The 24,017-nt window shown below is 41.7% G+C and overlaps 1 protein-coding gene across 1 annotated transcript in view; it reads right to left on the bottom strand.

Annotated features, from left to right (window-relative positions):
* LOC143298099 (dynein axonemal heavy chain 5-like) overlaps positions 1-24,017 on the bottom strand; it is a 136,983-nt gene that overhangs the window by 110,909 nt on the left and 2,057 nt on the right. Inside the window, exons 2-7 of the mRNA XM_076610789.1 lie at positions 18,791-18,843; positions 16,986-17,084; positions 8,414-8,446; positions 7,279-7,341; positions 6,832-6,903; positions 4,924-4,956 (exon numbers count right to left, since the gene is read on the bottom strand). Coding sequence (XP_076466904.1) covers positions 4,924-4,956; positions 6,832-6,903; positions 7,279-7,341; positions 8,414-8,446; positions 16,986-17,084; positions 18,791-18,843 — 353 coding nt within the window. The remainder of the gene's footprint in view (positions 1-4,923; positions 4,957-6,831; positions 6,904-7,278; positions 7,342-8,413; positions 8,447-16,985; positions 17,085-18,790; positions 18,844-24,017) is intronic.

Raw genomic sequence — 24,017 nt, 5'->3', positions numbered from 1 at the left:
AGGGATTCCTGGTCAATGTTGGAAGAGGGAGAATGACGTAGACTGCCAAGCTGCAGTCAAGACTCCGAGACCATCACGCAAATCAGTGTGCACTGGTTTGTGTGAGACTAGCACCAGGTCTCATCTGAAGCCTGAAATTCACATGTCTTGTGGCTCAAAAGGTGCTAGAATGTCGGCTCAAATGGATAGGAACTGGGATGGGAGACTGACAAGGTCAATACTCCCAAAATGTAGTGCTATGTACAAGACTAATGTGAACCACCTTTCAGTGAGTAGACTTGCTGCTGTAGCCTGCTAGTGGATCTGGTATTTTGCGTACAGGGTGGTGTTTTAGCTGGAAGTTTAATGCTGCTTTTCATGTTTTATGGTTATTCAGTCTGTTAAGTTACAATTTCTATACTGGCCTTTCTTGTTTGAAGGTTTTTAGGTACTGCTTTTTTGTTGCTGACAATGCTCTGCATTTATTTGTAATATGTAAGGGTGACATACATCAGATAATGTATGATGACAGGGATTCCTGTAAGATCCTTATGTATTAATGTTTTGCTAATGCTCTTCGTTGGAGAATTTGTCTCACCATTTGCATGAAGCAATTGATTGGTATGCGATCTGCAGCAATGAGGACATTGCTTTCAAAAGCAAGGGGTGGATGTTATAGTGTGTCAGGCGCCTATGGTGGAAGCATGGGATTTTCTCAGACACACTGCGCACTGATGGACCCCTCCTTCCTACCTCCCTACTCTTCTCCCCCCACCCCCCTTTCATGGCATCTATCCCCACCAACACCCCTCCCCATACCCTCTCTCCCTTTCCCCCCTTCCCTTGGCCAAGTACAGAGGGAGCAAGTTATCAAGAAATACTAAGTAAAGATGGTATCTCCTCTGACCATTCTCTTCCTATACACTCCCCTGCCCTTTTCCCTTCCACTCCCATCACCCTCAACCCCGTCCCCCCCTCCCCCCCCCCAACCCCCCTCCTTACCCCCCATGTCGATCTCTGGCAGGATGGCATCTGCCTCAATGGTCACCACATGGTGTGGTGTGTTTATCATGAGCTGTTTAGAACAGAATCAGGGCTGGGCGATCTTTCCTCCTCCTTCCCTTCCTCTTTTCATCACCCCCCCCCCCACTCCCCTCCCCTCCTCCTTGACAATGCTGGGTTCTGTGAGAAAAGTGTTGAATGTGCAAGTCTAGCATGGTTGGTCCCGGATTGGTCTGTTAACTTCAGCCAATTGGAAACGTTCTGGGTCAGAAGATAGTTTGCATGCGGCGCCAGCTTGTGAAGAGGATAAAATGAATAGGCAAGTGGGGTTTCTTTCTTTTCCTTCCTTGAAGCAGGCCAGGAGAGCCAGACGGTCAAGACAGTACCATGGGGGCTGTGAGTGTCAAACTAGCATCTATTTTTCAGACTTAGTTGAATGCTTGATTTATGTTATACTTGGATTCTGTAACTAACACACTGGCTCAGTGGGATTGTGTTCTGCTACATGAATATAAAGTGAACCCTGAAACGTTGGGGCTGTGAGTAATGCTTGTACTGGTAATTTGGTTTGTTGGCAATTTACTTTCTGGTTTTTGGAAACAGTTTGGAGTTTGTCGAATTGTAATGTTGTATCACAAGAACATTATGACACTTTTGGCTGATGTGGTATTGCACAGTTAATGTAACTGGAATGTGTTGATGCAGATACCATGACTTGTGAGAGAGCATAGCCCGCATGTGTATGGCTTAATTGTATTTGAGGCTGGTGACTGAGGGAAAAGTGGTTAAAATACACAATGTAGCCAATACATGACTAAATGGAGTACTGGTTTAGGGTATTTGGGTATCCCCCCCCCTTTCCTGTTTCCTACAGGTTGATATTATGGTATGATGCTTGGACATCATGTTTGGGTTTACAGGTTGTGCATCTTGGCTTACATAAATGATAATGTTCAGTAACATGTCAGTGGTGTGTCAATTGTTGTGTCAATTGTGTGTCAATGTAAGCATTTAGACACAAAGAAACACAGAGATTATGTGTGGGTTGCATCTGTGTAGAATGTTTTGGTTGTAACAGTTGGAATTATTTTGAGGCATGACATACCTATTTTGTATGTTAGGTGGTGATGGTTATATTCAAGGTGAACAAATCTACAGGCTAACTGTATGTTCATGCTTTTCCATGTGTGTGCACATGGGTGATAATGCAACATGGGGACATGTGTGACTTGGTAGTTGTGATTACCATGTGCTGTAGTCATGTGTTATATGCCAGTGGGGTAACACATAGCTGTATGTGTTCAATAAGATTTGAGACCACTGACAGGCAGTTCTATGTTGGTGCACACAGGTTGCTATATATTTACCAAATTACTTGGTAACTATATGATTCCCATGTAAACATTTTACCAATGAGATACTTTGCAGAGACAAAGTACAGATTTGTTCAGTCTTAATGGAAACAGCTATTACTGTATGGTGATTTAACTGAAGTTAAACACTAGGAGTTTGTAATTGTCTGCCACATACTTGGTGTGACAGCTATTATTCTATGGTGGTTTGACAGGAGTTAAACACTGGGAGTTAGTATTTGTTAGTCATATATTTGGTGCACATTAACTTATGTGCCACTGATTGTTGATGGTAAGCTATATGAAGCTATATGAAGCTTGTTTTACATTTTTACATAGATCTCTTTGAGGAGAGAGTGTACGGCTAGACATTGAGTGTCAGAATGGAGAAAGGTTATTTGTGGAATTGTTTACTTGTCCAGACAACATAATGATGTTCTGTTACATCAGTGCAATTTTGTTTAGCATATGTTTTGGTATTGATTTAACCTGGGTTTTAATATTGTGTGTGTTCCAGGTGTGCTGTTAAGTTAGAGAAATAAACACCTCAATTCATCTTTCTAAAAGACCCTGCTGTGGTACGAGGAGAGAGTGGATTGTGTACCTGTCCTCTGCCTGTTATCCTACTCTACCCCTTCTACCTTCTACACCTACTCCTACTCAACCCCTACCCCCACCACTACTACCCCACTTTTAACACATGCTTCCTTCCAGCTTGTGTTGCAGAAACTGACACAGAATGAAAGACATATTTCCTTCCAGCCTGTGTTGCAGAAACTGACACAGACAGAAAGACATATTTCTTTCCAGCTTGTGTTGCAGAAATTGACACAGAAAGAAAGACATATTTCCTTCCAGCCTGTGTTGCAGAAATTGACACAGAAAGACCTGCTTCCTTCCAGCTAGTGTTGCAGAAATTAACACAGAAAGAAAGACCTGCTTCTTTCCAGCTTGTGTTGCAGAAATTAACACAGAAAGAAAGACATATTTCTTTCCAGCTTGTGTTGCAGAAATTAACACAGAAAGACATGCTTCTTTCCAGCTTGTGTTGCAGAAACTGACACAGAATGAAAGACATATTTCCTTCCAGCCTGTGTTGCAGAAATTGACACAGAAAGAAAGACATATTTCTTTCCAGCTTGTGTTGCAGAAATTGACACAGAAAGAAAGACATATTTCCTTCCAGCCTGTGTTGCAGAAATTAACACAGAAAGAAAGACATGCTTCTTTCCAGCTTGTGTTGCAGAAATTGACACAGAAAGAAAGACCTGCTTCTTTCCAGCTTGTGTTGCAGAAATTAACACAGAAAGAAGATGCAGCAGGTGACAGAATCTTACTCTTTGTCATAATCAGAAAACATTTGATTACTTTTGTTCCTGACAGCATTAACCATTTTAATTCATTCCACCCTCCACCTGAACAGTACTTATTGGGTGCCAGTTTACATATTTTAACACCTGCATCTGAGCAGTGCTCATGCATCAAATACCTTCTTCTTCTTCTTCTTCTGCGTTCACTCGTACGCACACGAGTGGGCTTTTACGTGTATGACCGTTTTTACCCCGCCATGTAGGCAGCCATACTTCGTTTTCGGGGGTGTGCATGCTGGGTATGTTCTTGTTTCCATAACCCACCGAACACTGACATGGATTACAGGATCTTTAACGTGCGTATTTGATCTTCTGCTTGCACACGAAGGGGGTTCAGGCACTAGCAGGTCTGCAAATATGTTGACCTGGGAGATCGTAAAAATCTCCACCCTTTACCCACCAGGCGCCGTCACCGTGATTCGAACCCGGGACCCTCAGACTGACAGTCCAACGCTTTAACCACTTGGCTATTGTGCCCATCGAGCATCAAATCCCGATTCATAAGAATGTTTTTTGGACCTTTCAACTAAGTGTTAACAATAGATAAGATAACTGACATGACCACTGTTAAACTTTCAGAAAATTGTTAACTGTTTTTTGTTGTTTTTTTTATTGTTGTTGTTGTTTGTTTTTATTGTGGGGATTTTTTGCAAGTTTTGTTTACGCTCATAGCTAGAAAGTTGTGTTTCATTTCTCAGCATGTATTTTACAAGCTATTCCAGATCCAGGTTATACATTGTGGCTTTGATCCTTACAACGATATTTGGAGTGACTAACAGGGGACGAAACAGGTGACTTCCATGCAAATTACCATTCCTTTAGTCTATGAATTATCTAAAAAATAATACGAAAACCTCCCAGGCAGAGAAAGTTGTCTGCACTTATCAACTAATACAGGTCACAGCACAAATAATCCTTTTTTTCTGCAACAACAGATCAGTCTCAGCGTATATAAGCCACAAACATTTTAATGTAAGCCACATTCACTTTGAAGTTTACATCATACGGTTTTAACAAGCACATCATTTTTTAATACTCAAGAACAGCCTGGTTTAAAAACCCAAGTTATACACTCAGAAATTGGTACCCAAACACACACACATGGAAATGGAAGTCCAAACAATACAGGTTCTGCAATTCATTAGCTCCTTTTTTTTTCTTTTTTTTCTTTTTTTGAATGAAGCGCCCAACACCACTGCCTGCAGATGAGTCTTACTTACCTCTTTTCGAACAGTGTTATCTACACGAGGTTTCTAGGACAGAACGGGGGTAGACAAAAACAGGGTAAGTAGCGGAAAATGGGAAGGGAAAGCCATGCAAAGAAATTTGTGAAAAACACAGACAAGGTATGAGTACAGCATTACAATCCACAAACTATGTTATTGTTTATTACTAACAAAATTATGGTGGTGGTGTTGTTATTGTATGTTTTTGGGTGGTTGTTTTTGTTGTTGTTTTTTTTTGGGGGGGTTGTTGGGTTTTTTTACAATACAGTGATATGAAGAAATTATACTGAACTCTTTCACTGCCAAGTTTCTGTGTGAAAAACACTCCCCCATGCCGAATACTTAAGACTCAACGCTCTCAGTCACAGGCTTCGGTGCATGTGAAAACAACAAACTGACTTGTAGATTTCAAAGTAGTCAGGAGGTACAGGTCAGTCATTGTTCTGTTGCACAGGAAGCTGGCTGCAGCTGTCACGCTTTGTTTCAAAGTGAAAAACTATCCTTTTAACATGACCTCTTGATCTCGACTAAAGTTGCCTATAGCTGTGAACCTGTAGTCACCTATAGTGGAGAAATGATTCCCCTTCAATTCATGCCTAGTGTATGATTTTGGAACAACAGGATTTACTTCTTTTTTTTATTGTTATATAAACTGAATACTGACAGGAAAAAGGGACTGATGAAGTACAGCAAAAAATAATGAACATCATGATGAGTGGCAAAACACAGAGGAGGATGAAGAAGATGAATAATTAAAAGTGAGTATTGCCATCAATACAAGCTGGATTAAGTTGTCTAATCACCTAGGATGAAACACCACAGACAAAAAGATTAACAAAAAAAATAGGTGTGAGACCTACATAAACGATTTACAGAGTAAGCCAAAAATGATACATCACATTATTTCTAACAAACCAGCTTTTCAGAAATTGGTCAATGGTAAAAGAAAAAAAATTACAGATAAAAAAAGGAATTGCAAAAGGGAGAAAAGGAAACTTGCAAGCTTTAAATCTGGAAAATAACACACCTGGTCATTCATTCTTAGCAAAGAAAATGAAGTAAATACAAAATGCAGCATCACAAGAAAGGACTCCCCCCCCACCCCCACAAAGGTAAAGCATTTACAGCACCTGAATGAAATGTGAATCACAAGACAGGGCGTAAAAACATAACTTACCTGGTAACCCCCCTGAAAATAACCATAAAGAAACGACCATGAGATGACTGTACGATTGCAGACTAACACAAACTGTGAATCAAATGCAAATGCTGTGGAATCAGATACACGCCAAAATACAGATTGTGAACAAAAAAGAATACAGTTTTACTATCTTCTTGAAAACAATAGCAATCACAATGCTAACATCTGTAGGAAACTGCCATCAACACACACACACACAAAAAAAATCCCTGTTCCTCTGTTCTTTTCTCCCCTCTGTAAGCAGATGCATGCCAAATCATATATTTGCACACATATGCATGCATGCACACACACACACACACACACACACACACACACACACACACACACACATATCATAGTTCTAAAAAATGATCAAGGACACATTACAATGTACTGATTTTTTAAGTTGTTTTTTTTTTAAGAAACCTCTCATAACTAAACTATCATCAAATTTATAAGAACGGCTGATTTTTTTTATCTAAAAAGCTGCAGCCTTTTGCCCAAACTTACCAGTTATAAACATAACTAACACTGGCAACAACAACAACAACAAAAAACTGACTCAACAAATCTGCTAAGAATACCAAATATTTCTGATGCCCACTGCACTGACAACTAAACTTCCACAAATATGTGAAAACGAGTACATCATGTGCTGGTGCCAAAGAAACAAAACGCTTCCACAGGACATAATTCAGTCAGCAGTGCTCAATACTTACTGCAACTTCCTGGTAGAAGAACATCAGTCTGCGAGCTCCGTTGGCGGCGAAGAAATTCTCCATGGTGTCAAACTAAAACAGAACACCAACAGATGTGACTGAATAGGACAGCAGACTAAAGAACATGTCTTGGTAGTTTCTAACCAGAGAAACGACACACTGGTTCACGGACACATTATTTTCAGAGAGTAGACACTTTCATTATATATAAAGATTTTTTTTTTTTTAACTTCATAGCAGAAGAGGTAGATTCATGAATATTTCTTTTTGCATAAATGCTTAAAAAGTATGTGATGAATGCAAAATCAAAAAAAAAAAGTTAATTATAAATTACCCACACACAAAAAAAACAATAAAGATTCTGATTCCTTATTCCTGAGGGCATATTACCCTAAACAAATCCTATCTAATAGAATGCTGATGACAACAATGAAAAATGGATTCTACCTTCTCATCTCCAAGAATGAAGTCCTCGACTGTGGCACTGTCCAAGTTCAAAGCATCCGCCATCTGAACAAAAGACACACAGTTGTGGAATGACAGATTAACCATGCCTCATCATTCTCCTTTTCATGTACATGGCTCGGAACATACACATATACAGGCTCTCTCTGTGTAAATGTGTACGTTTCTGAGTGAGTGAGTACATGGGTGTGTGTGTGTATGTGTGTGTGTGTGTGTGTGTGTGTGTGTGTGTGTGCATAAGTGAGCATATATGCATTTCTCTCTCTCTCCTTCCCTAATTTTTTTTTCTCAACTCTTTCTCACTTCCTTTGTTATTCATATGAAATTAATTGTATCATCAATTTTAAAAAAATTCCTTTTACCGGGATGTTTTAAGTAGAGAGTACCAATGCCAAATACATTCAGTAACACAAACAGTGACAAAAAATGAAGAAGACTTCTTGTTTCAGCGCAAAGCGGTGTTAAAGCATGAAGACTGATCCATATATATACATTAAATTAAAAATAAAAAGCAGAATCATGCATACACCCCATGCACTGGTCAGGCCTTTACAGCTCACCCTAGGTTTGTGTAAAAAATTAATGTGGATGCCCTGCTCTCATGGTGACCTGTTTCAATGCCCCTCGACTTCTGTGCTTGGGGTGAGTCCGGTCAATGCCTTTGGTGTCGTCAGATTCATGGGGGGCTGTTGTTTGAGGGACATGGTGGCGGTCTCCACTCTGGGAGGGAAGCTCACTCAGTCTGGCTCCGCGACTAAGCCATTATTGTCATTAGTAGGGGGCTTAGTAGGTGGTGTCCTAAGTACATTAAATCAAAACAGGCACCACTGAACACCACCGAAGTGACTCAGCAGCAATGCAGGGTCTCCTCTGGTGTGTGGCCTCCTGGCGACTTAACATTGATGGTTCCCTGAGGACTGCCGATGCTGGAACTGTGACGGACGAACCCGGGTGTGGCCGTGTATGGGGGAATCTAAATGAGCGGCATGGGAGTAATGCCACTGAAACGGTGCAGATGATGGGGCAGCAAAAAAAAAAAAAAAAAAAATGGAATGAAATAAAGTAATCAAACAAAAAAACAAAAAATGAAGAAGAGTTAAAAGAGTCTGTAACTTACCTGGTCAAACAGGTACTTGTGCCTAGCATCAAGCTGAAAACCAAAAAAAAAATGTCAATCAGTACAGGTGTGACTGTGGTCATTTGTCTTGCCTTGTGCCCGTGACCTAAACTTCTCCATGACCAGTCTGTAAACATGACTTGTTTCTGCAAGGTTGCAGTGGTCAAATGGTTAGAGCACCGGATCCTCACCCCAGTTTCCCGAGTTCAATCCCCATCCAACCTGGTGGGTTATGGGTGCAGATTTCTCCCATCTACCAGGTCAACAAATGTGCAGACCTGCTAGTGCCTCTACCCCCTACATGTGTACATGCATGCTGAAGATGAAATATGCACGTTAAAGATCCTGTGATCTATGTCAGTGTTTGGTGGGTTATGGAAACAAGAACATACCCAGCATGCACATAATTTTTTTTGTTTTTAAAAACGGATGTTTGGCTGCCTTCCTTGTTAGGTAAATAAACAAAATGTCATACAAATGAAGTGCTACATGTGTTAGTATGAGAGAGAGAGAGAGAGAGAGAGAGAGAGAGAGAGAGAGAGAGAGAGAGTGTAAACTGAATGACAGAGGACACAAATGATGAGTGCCCAAGAGCAGCTCTCAATCACCTCTACCCAGGTAGGAAGCGTTTTGTGCAAATGACTCTGTAAAGTGCTTACAGCTTGGTCTCTGACCGAGGATAGGTGCTTTATTATCCATATCATGATCAATAATAATAATAATTAGTATTTACATAGCGCTGAATCTTGTGCAGAGACAAATCAAAGCGCTTTCAAACCAGTCATTCACATGCATGTGTAAGTCTAAACTTCAGAAACTGAAGACAAAGAAGAGGCAGGGGAAGAAGGCTATCTTGGAAAAAGGTGGTGTTTAAGGCCAGACTTGAAAGAGCTGAGTATGGAGACCTGACATAACGAAAGAGGAAGTTCATTCCAAATGCAAGGTCCATAGACAGAGAAAGAACAGCAGCCGACAGTGGAGTGTTTGAATCTGGGTATACATAAACAGAGTGGATCCGAAGCTAATAGCAGAGGGCAAGATGGAGGGTAGAGATGAAGGCAGCCACAGAGATAGGAAGGGGCAGATTTGTGAAAAGATTTATAACATAGAGTGCTTATCTTTTACTTTATTCTGTGTGAGATATGGAGCCAGCGGAGATGTTGCAGAAGAGGAGTGATGTGCTAAGATCTTTTCTTTCTGAGGACATCACCATTTACACATGTAGGCATTGATTCATTTCAGTACACACATGTACACTCATACAATGGGTGTGGAGAGTGGGTGAGGGATTAGATGGTGGAGGACCGGGTTGCTTTGTCTTCTCTGTTCATGGGTCTCACACATCTGCTGACGAGTTCTCTTCAAAACAGAAAGGGGATTATGTGTATGTGCGTTCAACTCAATGGTGTACATGTGTGTATGACTATGTATGAATGTGTGTGCGTGTGTGTGTGCACATGTCTGTATGCGTGTGTGTGTGTGTGTGTGTGTGTGTGTGTGTGTGTGTGTGTGTGTGTGCGTGTGCATGTGTGTGTGTGTGTGTGTGTGATGGGGAGTGGGGGTGAAGTGTGTGTGTGTGTGTGATTTCATGTGTATGTGACTGTGTGACAAATGCTAATCCTACAATTATGTCATGAAATACCAGTAAGTTGTCACAACAAGTTCTGTGGTGTGGTCAGGGTGGTGTGTTGTGGTATGGTGTGGCATGATACATGTTTGTATGTATGTGTGTATGTGCATGTAGAAACGTGTGTGCGTGTGTCTGTGTCTGTGTGCATGTTGTGTACCAACCCAACACAACACTGACTTCCACCACCACAGACCACCACCCTCCCTCCTTGTATTCTTATCATTTAAAAAAAAACATTGACATTTTGTGTGTATTTTCCCTGAATGACTATGAAAACATCAATCCGTCAGTTAAACCGATTAGCAGGCAGCATACTAATTCTCGCCGCTACAGACCGATAAGGAGACATTGATGAATAACAACATCCATCAACGCCCGCCCGGTGCGCCCCGGTGCGTAGGTTTATGTGAACGTGCACTGGGAAAGCTGTGCTGCCCATGGTGACTTAATCACTGCCACAGCTTATCAATGAGGTGTACAGTCAGTGGTGGTCCACAGTAAGAGTTCTATGTTTGCTCTAAGCAGATTAACAGTGTCCAGGAAGCCATGTGTTTGCCCCCTGTGCGTGTGTTCTGTTTGGTGGCATTAACTGGAGAGCTGTTGTACACTTACATACAGTGTGTATCATGGTGGATTGCATGTTTCTTGGCCCTCACTTTTATTCTTCACTTTCTTTCTGTACTGCGACTGTGGGTTGTGCTTGAACTGTGGTGACATGCATTGCATTTGAGACTTTTGATCAACATGGCACAGGATCTCTCTCTCTCTCTCTCACTCTCTCTCTCTCTCTCTCTCTCACACACACACACACACACACACACACACACACATGCCTAGCCTCTTACATTCATAACCCACAAATATACATCATGTTCTGAACACTAACCATTCAACTTTCAGCTCTGCACACGCATACCATACTGTGTAAGTATGTGCTCAACACCGACTATACTATATAATTTTCAATTCCACTCCATGATACCAGCCCTACAGCAGGTGTAAATCACCCAACCAGACAACAACTGTTCGAACAACTGCCTTAAAGGTTCCAACCCTCATTGTTGGCAGCTTAAGAGTTTACCAGCGATTGGCAGACTATTGAACTCAGCAAAGACTGATCGCTGCCTGCAATCAGTACCGGAGAGCCAGGGCTGAAAAGGCAGCTAGGGGATCAAAGACCTGGCACAGTGCCATGGGCAGCCAAGCCTGTCAGGCCAGCCTTGCCCGGTGCCTCTGCCAATCAGTCGTCACGCTAGGGGTCTGTGCCACAATGCCACGGCTTACCCTTCTCATTTTTCGCGACCCACCCCACCCCTCCCCACCCCTTCTTGACAACGAGCGGAGCAACACCTTATAAACATGGCCACTGCTGCACACAATGGTTATGATGTTTCCAGTCTTTTGACCTCCCAAAGGGGGAGTTGTTGTGGGGGGTGGATGATTGGCCACCAGCTGGGTAGGGCTGGGTGTGTTATCGGAGAGATGAGGTCCATTAACTTCTACCCTTTCGTTTTGTGGGCTTTTGTGGTCAGTCTGAGAGATTCAAGACTTCAGATTTCTATTCACATGCTGGGTGCTTTTACTGTCAGTATTGTGCAAATTTGTTGCTTCAAAGTTATGAAGTATCCTCTCTCTCTCTCTCTCTCTCTCTCTCTGTGAACACACACACACACACACAGCGCCACACACTACACACACAGAGTTACACACACACACACACACACACACACACACACACACACACTTGGCACAGACTTCCTGACCAGTGGAAAGTAAGGCTGAAAGGTATTCCCAGTCAAGCAACAGAAAACACTGAACAGACAGCAGCCATGCTGTCGCAGGTTTTGCTCAGAGCACAGGTGACGAGAAGGAGAAAGGGTTGTTTTACCAATTACACAGACCCCTGACAGTAAAGCATGTACAGCAGATCGTGTGTGTGTGTGTGTGTGTGTGTGTGTGTGTGTGTGTGTGTGTGTGTGTCTGTCTGTCTGTAGTGCATGGGCATGTGCATGTGCATGTGTGTTGTGCAAGAGTGAGCGAGTGAGTGAGTGAGTGAGTGTGTGTGTGTGTGTGTGTGTGTGTGTGTGTGTGTGTGTGTGTGTGTGTGCATTGAGTGTGTGTTGTGCATGTGCATGTGTGTGTCTGTGTGTGCTCTGTGTGTGTGTGGAAGTCTGGGGATGAGGGGGCGGGTGAAAGAGGTAGAGGTACTGAGGGGTGGAGGAAGGGCTGGGAGGTGCGTGAGTGTGCATGTATGTGCATGAGTGTGTGTGTGTAGCAGATGTGCATGTCTGCATGTATGTGTTTGCGTGTGTGTGTGTGTGTGTGTGTGTGTGTGTGTGCATCTGCATGTATGTGTTTGTGTGTGTGTGTGTGTTTATGTATGTGTGTGTGTGTGTGAGTGTGTGCGTGCGTGCATGTGTGCGCCTAAGTGTGTGTGTGTGTTAATAAAGTTAGACTACTTACAGAAACGGACTTGTGGCCCTGAAAGATTTTTTTTTTAAGCAGACAGACAAAAAAATGAGAAACCACAATAATTTTCCTAAATCGACCTACGGCTCACAGCCAAGGTCCTGCACAGAGAGGAGCAGAAAACCCCCTCAAAGCAATGATCCTGAGGCCAGTAGAAGCAATTCCTTTCCCCAGGCAGATACAATCTAAGCATTGTCATTCCTTGCTGGAGAAAGACCTCTATCCAACTATTGTCATTCCCCCCACCCCTCTTCCGGGAGAAAGAGCCTAATGTGTAGTGTGAACCAAAGTACAACCTAGCCCCCCACCTCTCCACCCCCCCCCCCCCCCCCCAATCAAAAAAAGAGTATTCTGGCTTTAGCAGGTTTCAGCAGGGAGCTTAGTCCTCTGGTTTTGTTCTGTGAATGAATCTTGCCGGAATCGCTCACACAGCATGAATCCACAACTGACTCAGCATCTGAGGAATTGGATCTCCTGGAAATCAATGACAAGGGTGCGGACAATGGAGCAATGACCTCTGCTGGCTGGTTATTAACATAGGGAAGGGAGAGGAAAGGGGTGGGGGGATAAGGGGGGTGGGGGGTAAAAGAGGTGGAGGGGTTTTTCTGGGGGGGGGGAGGATGAGCTGGGAAGGGGGGAGGGGGGAGAGAAATTGCTGTCAGTGTGCCTTTGAAGTTCTGTTATTATGTCAACCCTGATTCAGCATGGTGACCCAGTGCTGGGACGTGGGGACACTAAGACCCTCATTATTGCACCTGCACTATTCATCCACCAGAGGATAAACACATGACATCCGACAGCACTCAGCCCCCTAATTCCCTCATATTTTATCACGTAAATCCCCCACCTGCTCTCTCTCTTTTTTCTCTTTCTTTCTGTCTGCTTTCACTAGCAATATAGTGCTCTATGAGTGATGTACTTTTGGTCGGGAATGGCAGATTTTGTACACTCACTCACATAGAAAAGATGAAAATGCTAGTCCAGAACTTGATCTTCTACTCTTTCACATTGTTTGGCAAAAAAATCTTTGATTTGTGTGCATGTGTGTGTGTGTGTGTGTGTGTGTGTGTGTGTGTGTGTGTGTGTGTGTGTGTGTGTGTGTGTGTGTGTGTCTGTGTCTGTGTGTGTCTGTGTGTTAAAGTGTCAAACACAACATTGTCAACTGGTTCACCCTAACTCCCTAGCTTATACTCTTCAGTGTGTGTCAATGATGATAACATACACACCTGCGTTCCTTCACATCTATATTGAAAACTAGAAAACTAAAAAAACAACAACTCGGCTTTAAAAACATAATACTAATAACACAGGCAGGGCCATGTCTAAACCTGGTGTCTAACAAATAACTGGGTTGTTTTTTTTATAAGGGGGTGACAGCACTGTCTTACACAAAAGCCCCATTGCCACAACGGACCAAGAGATCTCTCAGCACACAATGGTATTGTCCTCTCCTGTACAGTGCAGCATGAAAGGCTTTTGCTCCTGGAAGGTGTTACATCTGAACAAGAGAAGAACGGTACGCAGACACAGGGAGAAGGGGTGAAGGGGGAGGGTCTATATACAGATCACTGCTTGTCCAGGGCAGGGTAAACAGGTGTGAAGCCAGAGGGTCTGCACACATTATCTGCCTGTCCAAGGTGGGGAAGACTGGGTGGAGGGGGGAGGTATGTACATATTATTTGCCTGTCCAGAGAGGGGTAGATAGTATTGGGGGTGGGGAGCAGGAGGGGGGGCAGTTCTGTACATATTATTTGCCTATTCAGGGTGGCAAAGACAAGAGGGGTGGAGGGGGAGAGTATGTACATCGTCTGTATGCTTTTAACTGTCCAGGGTGGGGAAGACAGGTGTAAAAGGGGGAAGATCCCTTTATATATTTCCCTGTCCTGGGTGGGAAAGACAGGTGTAAAAGAGGGAAGATCCCTTCATACATTTCCCTGTCCTGGGTAGGAAAGACAGGTGTAAAAGGGGGAAGATCCCTTCATACATTTCCCTGTCCAGGGTGGGGAAGACAGGTGTAAAAGGGGGAAGATCCCTTCATACATTTCCCTGTCCTGGGTAGGAAAGACAGGTGTAAAAGGGGGAAGATCCCTTCATACATTTCCCTGTCCAGGGTGGGGAAGACAGGTGTAAAAGGGGGAAGATCCCTTCATATATTTCCCTGTCCAGGGTGGGGAAGACAGGTGTAAAAGGGGGAAGATCTCTTCATATATTTCCCTGTCCTGGGTGGGGAAGACAGATGTAAAAGGGGGAAATCCCTTCATATATTTCCCTGTCCTGGGTGGGGAAGACAGGTGTAAAAGGGGGAAGATCTCTTCATATATTTCCCTGTCCTGGGTGGGAAAGACTGGTTGGGTAGAGGGGGGAGGTCTGTCCATGTTTTTTTGCCTCAATCCAGGGTGGTGGAAAACTGGAGGGGTGGAAAGGGAAGGGAAATATATATATTCTTTGCCTGTCTAGGGTCAGGGAAGATATGTGTAAAACCAAGGGGGGCCAGGGGCAGGGGGGCGGAAGGAGGGGGGGGGGGGGGTTATGTACATATTCTTTGCCTTAATCCAGGGTGGGAAAAGAGCAAAGGGGTGGAGGGGAGGAGTACATACATGTTTGCTCCCTGTCCAGAGTGGGAAAGACAGGAGAAATAGAGGGTATGGACTTTTTTTTTCACCTTAATCCATGGTGGGAAAGATAGGACGGTGAAGAGAGGGAGGGTCCATACATATTCTTTGCCTGTCCAGGGTGGGAAAGACAGAAGGTGTGGAGGGGGGGGGGGGTCCATACATATTCTTTGCCTGTCCAGGGTGGGGGAAATAGGAGGGGTGCAGGGGGCTGGGGGGAGAGTAATGTACATATTCTTCAACCATCCAATGAGGGGAAGACAGAAGGAGAGAAGGGGGGTACAGGTTTCCCTGCCAATCAGAAAACTGTCAACTTCATGTATTACAAGAGATAGTGTCCAAAATTAGACAGAGAATTTTTTTTTCAACTATGTTATATTGTGACCTTGACCTCTAATCCGATGACCTAGACTTCCAGCTGGGTTTTCTGTGTCACCATAACCAATTACTGTTTCATGCTTGATTAAAATCCTTGCTGTATCATGAGGGTGGTCTTCTGACCTTGACCTTTCACCTCTCACCTTAAATTTCACTGCACTTCCAAGTTCTTTCCTGGGCTAATCACTGCACAATGGTTGATGAAGATCTGAATCAAGACAGAAGTTCTATCATGCTCACAAACTGTTTCTTTCATGCCTTGACCATGATCTTTGACCTCTAACTTCAAATTATGTGTGTCAGTGCTTCATTAAAGTGAAAGGGGTTACCAGGTTTCATCAGCATCTACCTTCCTGCCAAGTCTGGTTTCTGTACCATTTGTGGTGGTTGACAAAATGCCAGGATCAAAACTTGACGTGAGACAAATAACACATATACAGACATGCACACAAGCACATACAACTGAAACAGGATGATTATGCAGACTCATTTTGTTTCTTCATGCCAGTCAAAAAAAAGGCAGGTGGAAAAATAAAATAAAAACACCAGAGGGAAGGGAGGGAGAAAGCAAGCAAAGAGAAAGGAAGAAAAGAGAAGGGGGTGTGAATGTGGTGTTTTGGCTCACAAAGAATGAACAAATCACCCCTGTGATATACCATATCCACAAGTACACACAAAAATACTGCATTCCAGCACAGCACTGCCTTGCCTGGGGCCCACATCGAAGTTGTTCTACATGGTTTCACATCATGTTTTATTTATGAGCTACGAGGGGTGGTTCTGAATGAACACGGGACGTGACTGGAAGAATGAAACGCCCCCTTTATTATCCACTAATTCCAGGGACATTTAATAGTCCTGGTCACCTTTCCCGAAAGTTCTTTCCATTGATTGTCATGGACATGATTTACAACAGTTTTCTTTCACATTCCAACCTCTGTGAATTCCTCTACGCCCAGAATTCTTGCTCAGCCATGAAACAAACACCAGCTGCTCTACCCCTCCACCCCACTCCCCTGTTACACAAGGCAACAACCCAGTGAAAATCAACTCAAAAATTGCAAATGGGACTGAATCAATGAATGCATTATGATTTATAAACATGCTATTGGAAGGAATATGATTTTATATACATAAACAGACACACAGACAGATAGATATACGGATACACACATACACAGAAAGAGAGAAATACAGACCTATATATATATATATATATAGACACAGATAGATAGATAGTTAGATAGATAGATAGACTGATAGACTGATGGATTGATTGATAGATAGTTATACGTATAAACCAATGGACGGATGGTTTGATAGGTAGATAGGTATCTGTTTGTTCAGAACTGCACCTCATTCAGAATTGCACCTCACTTAAAACTGCTATTAACTTCAGTTCTCTAGGTCGGGCCAGCAGAAAGCTCTTGTATATATTTCCTCAAAAGTATCCTTCATGGGCTAGGTGTTAAGATGTGATTACCTGCATGCGTCGTTCATCTTTGTTGGCTTTGGCCTGCTTCTGCATCTCCTTCATCGCCTCACCCGATAACACCACATTCTTCGTCTTCGTCGTCGTCGTCTGAAAGTGATAAGAAAGATGATCCACAATGACCGACTATCTCGTTTACTTTGTTTTGCTATAGATGTGGTGAAAATGTTAGAGGGGCAGTGCTGGTTGAGGTGAGAACTGATACATCAACTTGTGTGCGTGTGCATGTGCGTGTGTGTGTGCATGTGCATGTGTGTGTGTGTGTGTGTGTGTGTGCACCCATGTGTGCACATGTATTAATGTGTGTAAGATGTTAATAATGATGTGCCTTAATGATTAATTTCAATGAAATATGTCTGATAAACATATTTTCTATAGACAATTTCATTTCAAAAACATTTGCCTATGACACATACTTTTTATATAAGAATACATGATAGAAAATTCATTCTTTTTTTTTCCCAGTAGTCATACATCAAATCTACCTCACAAAAAAACAAGCAAAATGACGACTAAAAAATTGTGATATAACATTTTTAACAAGTTACTGCCTGTGCAGTAAAAGATAAATATGGACTTTAAAAAAAAAAAAAAAGAAAGAAAAAATCAACCACAATATTTCATAAAATTAATTAAAATAAAATACAGGAGACAAAGCCTAACCAAACATTCCTACATGGTGTATTGTTCTTTGACAGGTTTAAGAACTGATAAAACACACAGGCCAATGAATAACGTTCAAGGACAACACTCTTGATAAAGAAACCAATCTACCTGGCCGATAACTATTCAAAATAGATATCACTTATTTAAGTTATTATTACACCAGCTTTGCTTGTGTCAGAACTTTTTTTTCTTCTCCTTGCTTGTGACCACTGGTCAAGATATTGACCACTACTCTTACTGTCATAAAACTGTGTCCAGAAGCATGAAAAACAATGACGACTTACTTGGAATTATCATGATCGACCCAATTCCCACATGGAATTTTTATTATAAGGAAAAAAGTATTGAGTTTACAAACTTTAGTCTGTTTTTGGTAACTTTTTTTAAGGAACAATAATAGCTATTGTGGTGAATTCATCAGAATGGAGCTATCTTGGATCTTTTGGGCAGTTTCTGTGAAAGTTTACACTTCAGAACTATAACTGTCACCTGGGACACTTAGTCATCTTTTCTTCTCAGAGTGCAGTCTTGGCTAATACATCTAATTCATCTGAGAGATATATATTTATATAGCTGTCAGGCAGTTTCTCTGACAATTCATGTTTTGCTTTTGACTATGGTGTTGTTAAGTTTAGTCAGCAATGGTTGAGTACCAGGTGTTGATTGTGTGTGTGTGTGTGTGTGTGTGTGTGTGTGTGTGTGTGTGTGTGTCTGTGTGTCTTTTTGTGTGTCTGTGTATCTGTATGTATTTGTGTCTGTGTGTGTCTGCATCTCTCTATGTCTCTTTCTATGTCTGTGTGTGTGTGTCAATATGAATAGATAGATAGATAGACAGAGAGATAGACAGATAGATGTAAAAGGTATATAGATAGATAGATAGACAGATAGATAGAAGGATAAATGTATGCAGATGAATATGTCCGTATGTATGCAAATGTGCACAATCGCATACGCATACTTCATGCTCAAAACCACATGCACACCAAAAAAATTATGCATGTGTATGAATGCTTTAGCATACCCATGCAGGTGTATCATACACATGAAGATACACATGCACACAAACAAACACACACCACATACATCACACAAACAAAAACAAAAACAAAAGTTTCACTGAGAATACTTACTTTAGCCGCAGGCTTCTGTGCAGGTTTTCCTTTGCTTTTGTCATCTTTTGTGTCTGAAAATGAGAGAATAGTGTGAACTTTCAGATTATTGAAAACACAATGCATCATTGCCTTTTTGCATTATCCATTCCATGCCCATGTTTGTTGGGTTTTTTGGGTTTGTTTGTTGTTGTTTTTTTTTTGGGGGGGGGGTTGTTGTTGTTGTTGTTGTTTTTTTGTTTTTTTTTCAAACATACTATCCAAAAATAGCAGTAATAAACTGAAGTTGTATTCTAGTTAGTGACAGAGAGAGAGAGAAAGTGATAAAGAGAAAACACAAGATGTAACAGACTAGAGGAAGAAGAAAAAAAACCAGACGTGTAGGACTATCACTGATTTGAATTTGTCCATCATTAAATCACACAGTGTAACAGACAATGAAAAAAGAAGAAAAAAAACACAAAACAACTGAATTGTATTCTATTCCTTTTGTCACAACAGATTTCTCTGTGTGACAGTCACGGCTGCTCTCCCAAGAGAGAGCACACAACCACAGGGCAGAGACACCCTTTCTCTTTTTTTGTCCTTTTTTTGTGTTTTTCCTGTCTGTAAATTATGCCTTTATTTTACTATTAAAGTTACACTTATATGTGGCGGTCGTGAGTGCTAAGTGGAATTATCTACATCCTGAGGAAGTTATAAAAGAGAAGGGCAGAGAAAGGAGAAAAACTAAGCAGGAAGGAATGTGTGCTTATGTGTATCTAGTTTGAATCTCTGTGTGTGTGTGTGTGTGTGTGTGTGTGTGTGTGTGTCTGCCTGTCTGTCTGTCTGTGCATGTGTGTGTGTGTGTGTGTGTGTGTGTGTGTGTGTGTGTGTGTGTGTCTGTGCATGTGTGTGTGTGCATGTGTCTGTCTGTGTGTGTTTGTGTGCATGTTTGTGTTTGTGTATACACATGTGAGTGTGCTTCTGTTTGTGTATCTGTGTTTGTGGAGCTGTATAAATACAAATTTGTATGGTGTGTGTGCATACATGTGTGTGTATGCATGCATGCATGTATTTGTGTGTGTGTGTGTGGGGGGGGTGATTTTGCACACGTGTGTGTGTGTGTGTGTGTGTGTGTGTGTGTGTGTGTGTGTGTGTGTGTGTGTTTCAGTTTCAGTAGCGTGTTTGTGTTTTTGTGAACACGTGTGTGTGTGTGTGTGTGTGTGTGTGTGTGTGCATACATTTGTATACATGTGTAAAGCATTTAAACACAAATTTGCATGGTGTGTGTGTGTGTGTGCACGCACGTGTGTGTGCGCACGTGTGTGAGTGCGTGCATGTGTGTGTTTGTGCATTACAGCCATGCACCTGTAGAGTGCACCCTAGACCTTCCCATTCCTTTGAAAAGTATAGTTAACAACAATCAGTAACTGTGACTGTGAGTGAGTGAGTGACACTGTGTGTGTGTGTGTGTGTGTGTGTGTGTGTGTGTCTGTGTCTGTGTCTGTGTCTGGGTGTGTGTTCGCATGCATGGAGAGTGTGTTCGTGTGTGTGTGTTTGTGTGTGTGTACATGTGTGCATGCGTGTGTGTTTGGTGTCAGATAAACCTTCCATGAAATCTATGACATGGTTTTCCACTGCTATTGTCCAAACAAAACCCTCCGTACACCAGGCAAGCCTTTGAAAACGCAATTTCTTTGTCAGTGAGGTTTGCCTTACCCATACACGTAAAGCTTTTTTACTGCACAGCATTAAGCTTCAAACCTACAGCCAAGTACGGTAAACACAGGGGTTTAAAAATGTTCATAAAAAAGGGGGGAATGATATGTACACTGGGAACTCATGGCACGAGATATATTACCAGCAAAGCGCTCATGACGGGAGCTATCCCAGTGGGGTCCCTTTGGCCATGGCAACACCAGAGTCAATAGAACAAGGGACTATCAAAACATGATCTCCACCTGTGCTTCGACAACAGTCTGTCGGACCATAGCAAACCTTAGATTTTCCGCGGTGAAAGAAAGCATTGCACTGAATGTCAATGCTGACTTCTGTCTCTTTTCAACCACTGTGCGTCAATGCGGAATTTTTCTTTTTTTCTTTTCTTTTTCTGAATGCACGTACCGCAGAATCACATTTCTCTCCAGCTCTTGCTTTCACTCATTGTGGTATTCTGTCTCTGAGCACAAAACGATTTCACACATCATGATTTTCTTTTTCTCCTTTTTTTCAGAGGGACAAAAGGGATTATAGTGATTGTTGAAACCCTAGCCAGTTTGTATCGCCCTATTCAATGGATAACTGTTTGGGTATATATGTGAGGAAACAAATGATCACACACACACACACACACACACACACACACACACACACATATATAATATATATATATATTTTTATATATATATATATATATATATCTCACACATTACAAACACATGTATTCATTTATGCCTTACATGTCAGCTAACAAATCACTGATGACACTGACAGTACACAATCACAAGTTCAAATGCACACATAAGTTGTGTTATTTTACTCTCTTTTTTTGTGTCATAACATTTCTCTGAATGTCAATGCTGACTTCTGTCTCTTTTCAACCACTGTGCGTCAATGCGGAATTTTTCTTTTTTTCTTTTCTTTTTCTGAATGCACGTACCGCAGAATCACATTTCTCTCCAGCTCTTGCTTTCACTCATTGTGGTATTCTGTCTCTGAGCACAAAACGATTTCACACATCATGATTTTCTTTTTCTCCTTTTTTTCAGAGGGACAAAAGGGATTATAGTGATTGTTGAAACCCTAGCCAGTTTGTATCGCCCTATTCAATGGATAACTGTTTGGGTATATATGTGAGGAAACAAATGATATCACACACACACACACACATAATATATATATATATTTATATATATATATATATATATCACACATTACAAACACATGTATTCATTTATGCCTTACATGTCAGCTAACAAATCACTAATGACACTGACAGTACACAATCACAAGTTCAAATGCACACATAAGTTGTGTTATTTTACTCTCTTTTTTTGTGTCATAACATTTCTCTGTGTGAAATTTGAACTACTCTCCGCAGGAAGAATGCATTGTCACATGCACACTGCAACTTCACCCATCTTTTTATTCTTTTTCATGTCTGCAAATATATTAGTTTACTATCAAAGTAGGCTTTTCCTACAGAATTTTGCCAGGGACAATTCTTTTGTTGCTGTGGGTTCTTTCGCATATATGCAAAGTGCATGCTGCAAACACAGCATCGATTTATAGTCTTATCCAAAATCATTAGCACCCAGAACACCACTCAAGGTCTAGTGGTGGGAGGGGAGGAGAGTAGGAAAAATGCTGGGTCAGTATATATATAGCCTGATGAAGCTGTTATACAGCGAAAGTTTGCTGCATTTTTTTTAAAAACATGCTAGGACTGCTGTTGTTCTTATATATATATATATATATAGAGAGAGAGAGAGAGACGGATAGATAGACAGACAGATAGATAGACGTATCATATATGTATATCATATATTACATATTATATATATATCATATTATATGGGACACAAATCCATAGACACACACTTCCTGGTCAGGAGCACAAGGCTACTGCTCCATATATACATGTATGCACACACTCAAACACACACACTCAGTCACACACACACACACTTATTACATGCCCACCATAAAAAAAAAATTGTATAAAACAAGCTAGCGAAAGACCGTAAGACAGGATCAGACTACTGATACCAGTTTGCTGCAGAAGCCTCACTGACAGTTGAGGTAGAAGGAAAGTACTCAAGAAAGAAAAGAGATGAAGAAAACCTGCAGCTCAAAAAATAAAACCAACAGTCTGAATTACCAAGACCGAAAGAACTCACAGTCACAGGGTGGTCATCCAAGAGTACTGCAGACTGATACACACTCTATTTGACTAAGTCCTTGGGTTCCATACATACTTCAGCATGCTCAGTGTGATAAGCCCCCTTTCCAGTGTACGTGTCAAGGGTGGTGATCGAGACAAAAACTTCTACACTGGACACAAAGATTGTCGCAAGCAGCTGAAGGGTATTGGTGGCAAAAGCAAACACAGTTTCCACAGGTAAGGGAGCCCAGTGACCAACTAAGAATGTGCTCAGGCTGTTCCCTTATCACACATTGGCCACCCATAATCTAGTGGACAAATATTGGCCTGCTCTGGGCCACTAATGGCAGAGTTCAATCAGTGGTCATGGTTTGATATTGATTCTTTTGTCAGACAAATTCCGTTTTAGTTACATAATAATGCTTCCTCCCCATTCCCTGTATTTCAGCTACACATTTCCTGCATCATGCAGTCATGACAGACCTTTTTGGGGAGGTGAGGTGGGGGGGCATATTGGGGTGCGGTGGGGGAGGGGCAAAAGTGACAACGAAAAATGTTTTATTCCATGAATATATTTCATCTTCCATTACAAAACTGTCAAACTAAATGATAATTAAGACTGTTAGATTATGTTTATCAGTGACATGAAGATGATGAACATTATCATCCAAATTTAGGGATGATGAACATTATCATCCATTATCATGATCCTCAAATGATTTGTTAATAAATTACATATTATAGGTCTGTAGCCTATACCAGAGGAGTACTCTATGGAAACAGTGTTGTTAGTTTTTTGTTGTTGTTGTTGCTTTTGTGGGGGGTGGGGGGTGGGGTTCTTTTTTAACATAATTAAAAACAATTTGTTTTCTTCACTGCTAGCTGCCTATCACCCAAAGCATAAAAATGAAACTGCCATCCTTAAGCCAAGGTCATGAATAATGTGCTCTTGCACTTGACGCCAGTCAGGTTTAACTTATCTCTGACTTATTGGATTTATCTGTAGCTTTCAATGTGATTAATCACACAGGTCTCCTTTGCTGCCTTTCAAATAACTCACTGCAGAACTTAAGGTGCCTGGCTAAGTGGACAGAATCATATATTTTTGGTTTCACTCTAACTGTCACTCTCAACAACAACAACCCTTCAAAACTAGCTTCTCAATTACTTTCGCATTCTTCTAGGGTCTGTTCTTGGTCCTTATCATTTTGTAGGGATACAAAATCCCTTGCTCTGTCATTTGCTACCCATTCAATCTCTGGTCAATCATTTTACAATAATTCTCAACTCAGTCACTGACTGTTCCCAGGCAAAGAGAAGTTCAGCATTAGTTTTCAAGCATTCTTTCAAGTGATAATGTCTACAACATTTTGCTGGTCTGCA

The sequence above is a fragment of the Babylonia areolata genome, chromosome 23, assembly GCF_041734735.1.
Source record: "Babylonia areolata isolate BAREFJ2019XMU chromosome 23, ASM4173473v1, whole genome shotgun sequence".
Lineage (NCBI taxonomy): Eukaryota > Metazoa > Mollusca > Gastropoda > Neogastropoda > Buccinidae > Babylonia > Babylonia areolata.
Note: the sequence above shows the minus strand (reverse complement) of the source record. Positions and strands in the feature narration are given on the sequence as shown.